General features: G+C 47.4%; 1 protein-coding gene across 1 annotated transcript in view; it reads left to right on the forward strand.

Annotated features, from left to right (window-relative positions):
- Positions 1–12329, forward strand: part of cnga1b (cyclic nucleotide gated channel subunit alpha 1b) — a 45514-nt gene extending 33185 nt beyond the window's left edge. Inside the window, exons 15-16 of the mRNA XM_045219287.1 lie at positions 8735–8910; positions 10823–12329. Of these exons, the coding sequence (XP_045075222.1) occupies positions 8735–8910; positions 10823–11068 (422 nt within the window). The 3' untranslated portion in view covers positions 11069–12329. The remainder of the gene's footprint in view (positions 1–8734; positions 8911–10822) is intronic.
- Positions 12330–12726: the final 397 nt, after the last annotated feature.

A 12726-nucleotide genomic window follows, 5' to 3' on the forward strand; every position in this document is an offset into this window, starting at 1 on the left:
CTGGACCCAGAGTTAGGAACACCTGAGGACAAATCAGACTGGTTCAGTCTCCTCTCCAGGACCCAGAGTTAGGAACACCTGAGGACAAATCAGACTGGTTCAGTCTCCTCTCCAGGACCCAGAGTTAGAAACACCTGAGGACAAATCAGACTGGTTCAGTCTCCTCTCCTGGACCCAGAGTTAGGAACACCTGAGGACAAATCAGACTGGTTCAGTCTCCTCTCCTGGACCCAGAGTTAGGAACACCTGAGGACAAATCAGACTGGTTCAGTCTCCTCTCCTGGACCCAGAGTTAGGAACACCTGAGGACAAATCAGACTGGTTCAGTCTCCTCTCCTGGACCCAGAGTTAGGAACACCTGAGGACAAATCAGACTGGTTCAGTCTCCTCTCCTGGACCCAGAGTTAGGAACACCTGAGGACAAATCAGACTGGTTCAGTCTCCTCTCCTGGACCCAGAGTTAGGAACACCTGAGGACAAATCAGACTGGTTCAGTCTCCTCTCCAGGACCCAGAGTTAGGAACACCTGAGGACAAATCAGACTGGTTCAGTCTCCTCTCCAGGACCCAGAGTTAGAAACACCTGAGGACAAATCAGACTGGTTCAGTCTCCTCTCCTGGACCCAGAGTTAGGAACACCTGAGGACAAATCAGACTGGTTCAGTCTCCTCTCCAGGACCCAGAGTTAGGAACACCTGAGGACAAATCAGACTGGTTCAGTCTCCTCTCCAGGACCCAGAGTTAGGAACACCTGAGGACAAATCAGACTGGTTCAGTCTCCTCTCCTGGACCCAGAGTTAGAAACACCTGAGGACAAATCAGACTGGTTCAGTCTCCTCTCCTGGACCCAGAGTTAGGAACACCTGAGGACAAATCAGACTGGTTCAGTCTCCTCTCCTGGACCCAGAGTTAGGAACACCTGAGGACAAATCAGACTGGTTCAGTCTCCTCTCCTGGACCCAGAGTTAGGAACACCTGAGGACAAATCAGACTGGTTCAGTCTCCTCTCCTGGACCCAGAGTTAGGAACACCTGAGGACAAATCAGACTGGTTCAGTCTCCTCTCCTGGACCCAGAGTTAGGAACACCTGAGGACAAATCAGACTGGTTCAGTCTCCTCTCCAGGACCCAGAGTTAGGAACACCTGAGGACAAATCAGACTGGTTCAGTCTCCTCTCCTGGACCCAGAGTTAGGAACACCTGAGGACAAATCAGACTGGTTCAGTCTCCTCTCCAGGACCCAGAGCTAGGAACACCTGAGGACAAATCAGACTGGTTCAGTCTCCTCTCCTGGACCCAGAGTTAGGAACACCTGAGGACAAATCAGACTGGTTCAGTCTCCTCTCCTGGACCCAGAGTTAGGAACACCTGAGGACAAATCAGACTGGTTCAGTCTCCTCTCCTGGACCCAGAGTTAGGAACACCTGAGGACAAATCAGACTGGTTCAGTCTCCTCTCCTGGACCCAGAGTTAGGAACACCTGAGGACAAATCAGACTGGTTCAGTCTCCTCTCCAGGACCCAGAGTTAGGAACACCTGAGGACAAATCAGACTGGTTCAGTCTCCTCTCCTGGACCCAGAGTTAGGAACACCTGAGGACAAATCAGACTGGTTCAGTCTCCTCTCCTGGACCCAGAGTTAGGAACACCTGAGGACAAATCAGACTGGTTCAGTCTCCTCTCCTGGACCCAGAGTTAGGAACACCTGAGGACAAATCAGACTGGTTCAGTCTCCTCTCCTGGACCCAGAGTTAGGAACACCTGAGGACAAATCAGACTGGTTCAGTCTCCTCTCCTGGACCCAGAGTTAGGAACACCTGAGGACAAATCAGACTGGTTCAGTCTCCTCTCCAGGACCCAGAGTTAGGAACACCTGAGGACAAATCAGACTGGTTCAGTCTTCTCTCCTGGACCCAGAGTTAGGAACACCTGAGGACAAATCAGACTGGTTCAGTCTCCTCTCCTGGACCCAGAGTTAGGAACACCTGAGGACAAATCAGACTGGTTCAGTCTCCTCTCCTGGACCCAGAGCTAGGAACACCTGAGGACAAATCAGACTGGTTCAGTCTCCTCTCCTGGACCCAGAGTTAGGAACACCTGAGGACAAATCAGACTGGTTCAGTCTCCTCTCCAGGACCCAGAGTTAGGAACACCTGAGGACAAATCAGACTGGTTCAGTCTCCTCTCCTGGACCCAGAGTTAGGAACACCTGAGGACAAATCAGACTGGTTCAGTCTCCTCTCCAGGACCCAGAGTTAGGAACACCTGAGGACAAATCAGACTGGTTCAGTCTCCTCTCCTGGACCCAGAGTTAGGAACACCTGAGGACAAATCAGACTGGTTCAGTCTCCTCTCCTGGACCCAGAGTTAGGAACACCTGAGGACAAATCAGACTGGTTCAGTCTCCTCTCCTGGACCCAGAGTTAGGAACACCTGAGGACAAATCAGACTGGTTCAGTCTCCTCTCCTGGACCCAGAGTTAGGAACACCTGAGGACAAATCAGACTGGTTCAGTCTCCTCTCCAGGACCCAGAGTTAGGAACACCTGAGGACAAATCAGACTGGTTCAGTCTCCTCTCCTGGACCCAGTGTTAGGAACACCTGAGGACAAATCAGACTGGTTCAGTCTCCTCTCCTGGACCCAGAGTTAGAAACACCTGAGGACAAATCAGACTGGTTCAGTCTCCTCTCCTGGACCCAGAGTTAGGAACACCTGAGGACAAATCAGACTGGTTCAGTCTCCTCTCCTGGACCCAGAGTTAGGAACACCTGAGGACAAATCAGACTGGTTCAGTCTCCTCTCCAGGACCCAGAGTTAGGAACACCTGAGGACAAATCAGACTGGTTCAGTCTCCTCTCCTGGACCCAGAGTTAGGAACACCTGAGGACAAATCAGACTGGTTCAGTCTCCTCTCCAGGACCCAGAGTTAGGAACACCTGAGGACAAATCAGACTGGTTCAGTCTCCTCTCCTGGACCCAGAGTTAGGAACACCTGAGGACAAATCAGACTGGTTCAGTCTCCTCTCCAGGACCCAGAGCTAGGAACACCTGAGGACAAATCAGACTGGTTCAGTCTCCTCTCCAGGACCCAGAGTTAGGAACACCTGAGGACAAATCAGACTGGTTCAGTCTCCTCTCCTGGACCCAGAGTTAGGAACACCTGAGGACAAATCAGACTGGTTCAGTCTCCTCTCCTGGACCCAGAGTTAGGAACACCTGAGGACAAATCAGACTGGTTCAGTCTCCTCTCCAGGAACCAGAGTTAGGAACACCTGAGGACAAATCAGACTGGTTCAGTCTCCTCTCCTGGACCCAGAGTTAGGAACACCTGAGGACAAATCAGACTGGTTCAGTCTCCTCTCCAGGAACCAGAGTTAGGAACACCTGAGGACAAATCAGACTGGTTCAGTCTCCTCTCCAGGACCCAGAGTTAGGAACACCTGAGGACAAATCAGACTGGTTCAGTCTCCTCTCCTGGACCCAGAGTTAGGAACACCTGAGGACAAATCAGACTGGTTCAGTCTCCTCTCCTGGACCCAGAGTTAGGAACACCTGAGGACAAATCAGACTGGTTCAGTCTCCTCTCCTGGACCCAGAGTTAGGAACACCTGAGGACAAATCAGACTGGTTCAGTCTCCTCTCCTGGACCCAGAGTTAGGAACACCTGAGGACAAATCAGACTGGTTCAGTCTCCTCTCCTGGACCCAGAGCTAGGAACACCTGAGGACAAATCAGACTGGTTCAGTCTCCTCTCCTGGACCCAGAGTTAGGAACACCTGAGGACAAATCAGACTGGTTCAGTCTCCTCTCCTGGACCCAGAGTTAGGAACACCTGAGGACAAATCAGACTGGTTCAGTCTTCTCTCCTGGACCCAGAGTTAGAAACACCTGAGGACAAATCAGACTGGTTCAGTCTCCTCTCCTGGACCCAGAGTTAGGAACACCTGAGGACAAATCAGACTGGTTCAGTCTCCTCTCCTGGACCCAGAGTTAGGAACACCTGAGGACAAATCAGACTGGTTCAGTCTCCTCTCCTGGACCCAGAGTTAGGAACACCTGAGGACAAATCAGACTGGTTCAGTCTCCTCTCCAGGACCCAGAGTTAGGAACACCTGAGGACAAATCAGACTGGTTCAGTCTCCTCTCCAGGACCCAGAGTTAGGAACACCTGAGGACAAATCAGACTGGTTCAGTCTCCTCTCCAGGACCCAGAGTTAGGAACACCTGAGGACAAATCAGACTGGTTCAGTCTCCTCTCCAGGACCCAGAGTTAGGAACACCTGAGGACAAATCAGACTGGTTCAGTCTCCTCTCCTGGACCCAGAGTTAGGAACACCTGAGGACAAATCAGACTGGTTCAGTCTCCTCTCCTGGACCCAGAGTTAGGAACACCTGAGGACAAATCAGACTGGTTCAGTCTCCTCTCCTGGACCCAGAGTTAGGAACACCTGAGGACAAATCAGACTGGTTCAGTCTCCTCTCCTGGACCCAGAGTTAGGAACACCTGAGGACAAATCAGACTGGTTCAGTCTCCTCTCCTGGACCCAGAGTTAGGAACACCTGAGGACAAATCAGACTGGTTCAGTCTCCTCTCCTGGACCCAGAGTTAGGAACACCTGAGGACAAATCAGACTGGTTCAGTCTCCTCTCCTGGACCCAGAGTTAGGAACACCTGAGGACAAATCAGACTGGTTCAGTCTCCTCTCCTGGACCCAGAGTTAGGAACACCTGAGGACAAATCAGACTGGTTCAGTCTCCTCTCCAGGACCCAGAGTTAGGAACACCTGAGGACAAATCAGACTGGTTCAGTCTCCTCTCCTGGACCCAGAGTTAGAAACACCTGAGGACAAATCAGACTGGTTCAGTCTCCTCTCCTGGACCCAGAGTTAGGAACACCTGAGGACAAATCAGACTGGTTCAGTCTCCTCTCCTGGACCCAGAGTTAGGAACACCTGAGGACAAATCAGACTGGTTCAGTCTCCTCTCCTGGACCCAGAGTTAGGAACACCTGAGGACAAATCAGACTGGTTCAGTCTCCTCTCCTGGACCCAGAGTTAGGAACACCTGAGGACAAATCAGACTGGTTCAGTCTCCTCTCCTGGACCCAGAGTTAGGAACACCTGAGGACAAATCAGACTGGTTCAGTCTCCTCTCCTGGACCCAGAGCTAGGAACACCTGAGGACAAATCAGACTGGTTCAGTCTCCTCTCCAGGACCCAGAGCTAGGAACACCTGAGGACAAATCAGACTGGTTCAGTCTCCTCTCCTGGACCCAGAGTTAGGAACACCTGAGGACAAATCAGACTGGTTCAGTCTCCTCTCCAGGACCCAGAGTTAGGAACACCTGAGGACAAATCAGACTGGTTCAGTCTCCTCTCCAGGACCCAGAGTTAGAAACACCTGAGGACAAATCAGACTGGTTCAGTCTTCTCTCCTGGACCCAGAGTTAGGAACACCTGAGGACAAATCAGACTGGTTCAGTCTCCTCTCCTGGACCCAGAGTTAGGAACACCTGAGGACAAATCAGACTGGTTCAGTCTCTCTCCAGGACCCAGAGTTAGGAACACCTGAGGACAAATCAGACTGGTTCAGTCTCCTCTCCTGGACCCAGAGTTAGGAACACCTGAGGACAAATCAGACTGGTTCAGTCTCCTCTCCAGGACCCAGAGTTAGGAACACCTGAGGACAAATCAGACTGGTTCAGTCTCCTCTCCTGGACCCAGAGTTAGGAACACCTGAGGACAAATCAGACTGGTTCAGTCTCCTCTCCTGGACCCAGAGTTAGGAACACCTGAGGACAAATCAGACTGGTTCAGTCTCCTCTCCTGGACCCAGAGTTAGGAACACCTGAGGACAAATCAGACTGGTTCAGTCTCCTCTCCTGGACCCAGAGTTAGGAACACCTGAGGACAAATCAGACTGGTTCAGTCTCCTCTCCTGGACCCAGAGTTAGGAACACCTGAGGACAAATCAGACTGGTTCAGTCTCCTCTCCAGGACCCAGAGTTAGGAACACCTGAGGACAAATCAGACTGGTTCAGTCTCCTCTCCTGGACCCAGAGTTAGGAACACCTGAGGACAAATCAGACTGGTTCAGTCTCCTCTCCAGGACCCAGAGTTAGGAACACCTGAGGACAAATCAGACTGGTTCAGTCTCCTCTCCTGGACCCAGAGTTAGGAACACCTGAGGACAAATCAGACTGGTTCAGTCTCCTCTCCTGGACCCAGAGTTAGGAACACCTGAGGACAAATCAGACTGGTTCAGTCTCCTCTCCTGGACCCAGAGTTAGGAACACCTGAGGACAAATCAGACTGGTTCAGTCTCCTCTCCTGGACCCAGAGCTAGGAACACCTGAGGAAAAATCAGACTGGTTCAGTCTCCTCTCCTGGACCCAGAGCTAGGAACACCTGAGGACAAATCAGACTGGTTCAGTCTCCTCTCCAGGACCCAGAGTTAGGAACACCTGAGGACAAATCAGACTGGTTCAGTCTCCTCTCCAGGACCCAGAGTTAGGAACACCTGAGGACAAATCAGACTGGTTCAGTCTCCTCTCCTGGACCCAGAGTTAGGAACACCTGAGGACAAATCAGACTGGTTCAGTCTCCTCTCCTGGACCCAGAGCTAGGAACACCTGAGGACAAATCAGACTGGTTCAGTCTCCTCTCCTGGACCCAGAGCTAGGAACACCTGAGGACAAATCAGACTGGTTCAGTCTCCTCTCCTGGACCCAGAGTTAGGAACACCTGAGGACAAATCAGACTGGTTCAGTCTCCTCTCCTGGACCCAGAGCTAGGAACACCTGAGGACAAATCAGACTGGTTCAGTCTCCTCTCCTGGACCCAGAGTTAGGAACACCTGAGGACAAATCAGACTGGTTCAGTCTCCTCTCCTGGACCCAGAGTTAGGAACACCTGAGGACAAATCAGACTGGTTCAGTCTCCTCTCCAGGACCCAGAGTTAGGAACACCTGAGGACAAATCAGACTGGTTCAGTCTCCTCTCCTGGACCCAGAGTTAGGAACACCTGAGGACAAATCAGACTGGTTCAGTCTCCTCTCCAGGACCCAGAGTTAGAAACACCTGAGGACAAATCAGACTGGTTCAGTCTCCTCTCCAGGACCCAGAGCTAGGAACACCTGAGGACAAATCAGACTGGTTCAGTCTCCTCTCCTGGACCCAGAGTTAGGAACACCTGAGGACAAATCAGACTGGTTCAGTCTCCTCTCCTGGACCCAGAGTTAGGAACACCTGAGGACAAATCAGACTGGTTCAGTCTCCTCTCCTGGACCCAGAGTTAGGAACACCTGAGGACAAATCAGACTGGTTCAGTCTCCTCTCCAGGACCCAGAGTTAGGAACACCTGAGGACAAATCAGACTGGTTCAGTCTCCTCTCCAGGACCCAGAGTTAGGAACACCTGAGGACAAATCAGACTGGTTCAGTCTCCTCTCCAGGACCCAGAGTTAGGAACACCTGAGGACAAATCAGACTGGTTCAGTCTCCTCTCCAGGACCCAGAGTTAGGAACACCTGAGGACAAATCAGACTGGTTCAGTCTCCTCTCCTGGACCCAGAGTTAGGAACACCTGAGGACAAATCAGACTGGTTCAGTCTCCTCTCCTGGACCCAGAGTTAGGAACACCTGAGGACAAATCAGACTGGTTCAGTCTCCTCTCCAGGACCCAGAGTTAGGAACACCTGAGGACAAATCAGACTGGTTCAGTCTCCTCTCCTGGACCCAGAGTTAGGAACACCTGAGGACAAATCAGACTGGTTCAGTCTCCTCTCCAGGACCCAGAGTTAGGAACACCTGAGGACAAATCAGACTGGTTCAGTCTCCTCTCCTGGACCCAGAGTTAGGAACACCTGAGGACAAATCAGACTGGTTCAGTCTCCTCTCCTGGACCCAGAGTTAGGAACACCTGAGGACAAATCAGACTGGTTCAGTCTCCTCTCCTGGACCCAGAGTTAGGAACACCTGAGGACAAATCAGACTGGTTCAGTCTCCTCTCCTGGACCCAGAGTTAGGAACACCTGAGGACAAATCAGACTGGTTCAGTCTCCTCTCCTGGACCCAGAGTTAGGAACACCTGAGGACAAATCAGACTGGTTCAGTCTCCTCTCCTGGACCCAGAGTTAGGAACACCTGAGGACAAATCAGACTGGTTCAGTCTCCTCTCCTGGACCCAGAGTTAGGAACACCTGAGGACAAATCAGACTGGTTCAGTCTCCTCTCCAGGACCCAGAGTTAGGAACACCTGAGGACAAATCAGACTGGTTCAGTCTCCTCTCCTGGACCCAGAGTTAGGAACACCTGAGGACAAATCAGACTGGTTCAGTCTCCTCTCCTGGACCCAGAGCTAGGAACACCTGAGGACAAATCAGACTGGTTCAGTCTCCTCTCCTGGACCCAGAGTTAGGAACACCTGAGGACAAATCAGACTGGTTCAGTCTCCTCTCCTGGACCCAGGTTCAGTCTCCTCTCCTGGCCCCAGGTTCAGTCTCCTCTCCTGGCCCCAGGTTCAGTCTCCTCTCCTGGCCCCAGGTTCAGTCTCCTCTCCTGGCCCCAGGTTCAGTCTCCTCTCCTGGACCCGGGTTCAGTCTCCTCTCCTGGACCCAGAGTTAGGAACATGGCTACACTGCTTCATTGCTGCTGTATTGTCTCCTGCTCTGCTGCTGGATACTAAAGTAAAGATTCCTCCAATCAACAAGTTGTCGCTGTGCTTCATTTTCTTCCAGGTTCTAGGGCAGGGAACAGGAGGACCGCTAACATCAGGAGTGTGGGGTACTCTGACCTGTTCTGCCTTTCTAAAGATGACCTCATGGAGGCCCTGTCGGAGTACCCTGATGCTAAAGCCATGTTGGAGGAGAAGGGACGGCAGATCCTGATGAAGGACAACCTGCTGGACCTGGAGGTATATAATACCTATAACACCTCTATAATACCTCTATAACACCTCTATAACACCTCTATAACACCTCTATAATACCTCTATAACACCTCTATAACACCTCTATAATACCTCTATAACACCTCTATAACACCTCTATAACACCTCTATAACACGTCTATAATACATCTAACACCTCTAACACCTCTATAATACCTATAACACCTCTATAACACCTCTATAACACCTCTATAACACCTCTATAACACCTCTATAACACCTCTATAACACCTCTATAACACCTCTATAACACCTCTATTACACCTCTATAACACCTCTATAACACCTCTATAACACCTCTATAACACCTCTATAACACCTCTATAACACCACTATAACACCTCTATAACACCTCTATAACACCTCTATAACACCTCTATAACACCTCTATAACACCACTATAATACCTCTATAACACCTCTATAACACCTCTATAATACCTCTATAACACATCTATAATACCTATAACACCTCTATAACACCTCTATAACACCTCTATTACACCTCTATAACACCACTATAATACCTCTATAACACCTCTATAACACCTCTATAATACCTCTATAACACCTCTATAACACCTCTATAACACCTCTATAATACCTCTATAACACCTCTATAACACCTCTATTACACCTCTATAACACCTCTATAACACGTCTATAATATATCTAACACCTCTAACACCTTTATAATACCTATAACACCTCTATAACACCTCTATAACACCACTATAATACCTCTATAACACCTCTATAACACCTCTATAACACCTCTATAATACCTCTATAACACCTCTATTACACCTCTATAACACCTCTATAACACGTCTATAATATATCTAACACCTCTAACACCTTTATAATACCTATAACACCTCTATAACACCTCTATAACACCACTATAATACCTCTATAACACCTCTATAACACCTCTATAACACCTCTATAATACCTCTATAACACCTCTATTACACCTCTATAACACCTCTATAACACGTCTATAATACATCTAACACCTCTATAACACATCTATAATACCTATAACACCTCTATAACACCTATATAACACCTCTATAACACCTCTATAACACCTCTATAACACCTCTATAATACCTCTATAACACCTCTATAACACCACTATAATACCTCTATAACACCTCTATAACACCTCTATAATACCTCTATAATACCTCTATAACACCTCTATAACACCTCTATAACACCTCTATAACACCTCTATACCACCTCTATAATACCTCTATAACACCTCTATAACACCTCTATAATACCTCTATAATACCTCTATAACACCTCTATAATACCTCTATAACACCTCTATAACACCTCTATAACACCACTATAACACCTCTATAACACCTCTATAACACCTCTATAACACCTCTATAACACCTCTATAACACCTCTATAACACCTCTATAAAACACATTTATAATACAGCTATGACACAGTGGTTAGGGTTAGTTAGGGTGAGGGTCATGATGCTAGGGCCATGCTGTAGGATGACGGATCCTGATGAAGGACAACCTGCTGGACCTGGACGTCTGATTGAGTTACTTTTTAATTGATTGACCGACTGACCAACTGATGGATGTATTGATTGATGATTAGGTGGCGAAGAAGGCCCGGACGCCAGGATATGGAGGAGATTTGGTTATTAATTGATTATCTGATCGACTAACTGACCGACCAATTGATTTACTAATTGATCAATGTATTGATTGTTCACTAGTTGGCAGCACAGGGCCCGGACCCCAGGGACATGGAGGAGAAGACTCACTAATAATGATTGATTGATGTATTGATTGATTGATTGATTGATTAACGAATTAATCAATGTCTTGATCGTTAACTAGGTGGCGGCGCAGGGCCCGGACCCCAAGGATATGGAGGAGAAGGTGGAGAAGATGACAGCAACGCTGGACGGCCTCCAGACTCAATACGCCCGGCTCCTCGCCGAACACGAGGCGGGCCAGAGCAGACTGAAACGCAGAATCACCAGACTGGAGAAGAAGGTGGTGGTTCCGGCCCAGGAGGTCCAGGAGGTCCAGGAGATAGGGGTGGAGATGGGTTCTGTGGCAACCACAGAAGAGAAGAAATAGTCCCATTGATCTGTGAGGTTGAGGCAGAATCTGAACAAACTTTCTGTTCTGTTCGTTTCTGCTATAAGAAGAACATTATGTCTTTGAAGGTTTTACTTGCAACGACTGTGATTGTGTGGTTGTCTATCCTACCTAATGTAGTTGAATGCACTGACTGGAAGTCACTCTGAATAAGAGTGTTTTACTAAATGACCAAAATGTAATGATGTAAAAGCAAGCAGAGCAACGTGGGTTGGGAAAGGGACACTAGCAACACCAGGTGGTGTCAATGGCATTAAAGGGACACTAGCAACACCAGGTGGTGTCAATAGCATTAAAGGGACACTAGCAACAACAGGTGGTGTCAATAGCATTAAAGGGACACTAGCAACACCAGGTGGTGTCAATGGCATTAAAGGGACACTAGCAACACCAGGTGGTGTCAATAGCATTAAAGGGACACTAGCAACACCAGGTGGTGTCAATGGCATTAAAGGGACACTAGCAACACCAGGTGGTGTCAATGGCATTCAGGTGGTGTAGAGGAATTGAGTTACATTAAGAGTTGACTGACCTCTCAGTAACTTGGTTGTTCCACAGGTGACCAAAAGAGCCATAGGAAAAAACAGCATAATCTACTTTACAGACAGAGTCGTTTCTGAATAGTTACAAAGAGAATGTCAGATCAAAAATAACATTTTGTTCTTGTTGTCTTATTCTGTCCACCAAATATTCACCACCAAACATTTGTCATTTTTTCACTAAATATCCACTAAATAACATTTTAAAAGCCAAAAAAATAAGATTGAGTTATTTCTTATTTATAAAGTTATTTATTTTCTATTAAAATATGCTCACCATTGAATAAAGTATCCAAGATCTGTAGGTGATATTTGATGTAACATGCTACTTCATTGACATGTGATATTTGATTTAATATTATTAATAATAACAATACTTAATTGGTTTACTTTATTTTGCTGTGCAGTAGAATTGAAATAATTTACAAATTATCCACAACATACAGTCAGTCTGCAAAATATTTTTTTATATAAAAACAATAAGTTATTACAGTATTTGAAGTGTCAAAATACTTCTTGAATATCTTTAATCAATCAATCAACCAATCAACGGATCAATGGATATGTGAATTGGTGGTTTGGTTGGATCATTGTGTTGGATAATAAAAGCTAGTTAATATAAAGTATTGTTACTGTAGTGATGAACGATGGAAGTATAAAGTTGAAGCACTGCCATGCAATAAACAAAATAAAGACATTTTATAAGGAAGTACTGTCTCAGTGTCATGTACATATGTCCACAGAACACAACAGAACGTACGATTGGACAGTTTATTTCTCAGGCTGCGTTTATACAGGCAGCCCAATACACTATGAAAGCCCCGCCTACTTCCTGGTGCAAGTCCCAATACTGTTTTTCAATGGGCTTCAAGCTTACGGTATATCATCAAATTCATGAAAACGTGGTCATTTAAGATGTACAATTATATTCATATTCAACTGACTTCTACCTGATGTCTTTCATTAAGGTTTTCGATGGCTTTTTTTTCTTCTTTCATAATCAAAAACCTTCATAAAAGGCATTGCCTAAAGGTAAATTAATCCACGAATACAAAATATAATTTTCCATATATCTTTAAATGTTATTTTGTGGAAAAG

This window comes from Coregonus clupeaformis, unplaced genomic scaffold, assembly GCF_020615455.1.
Source record: "Coregonus clupeaformis isolate EN_2021a unplaced genomic scaffold, ASM2061545v1 scaf2227, whole genome shotgun sequence".
Lineage (NCBI taxonomy): Eukaryota > Metazoa > Chordata > Actinopteri > Salmoniformes > Salmonidae > Coregonus > Coregonus clupeaformis.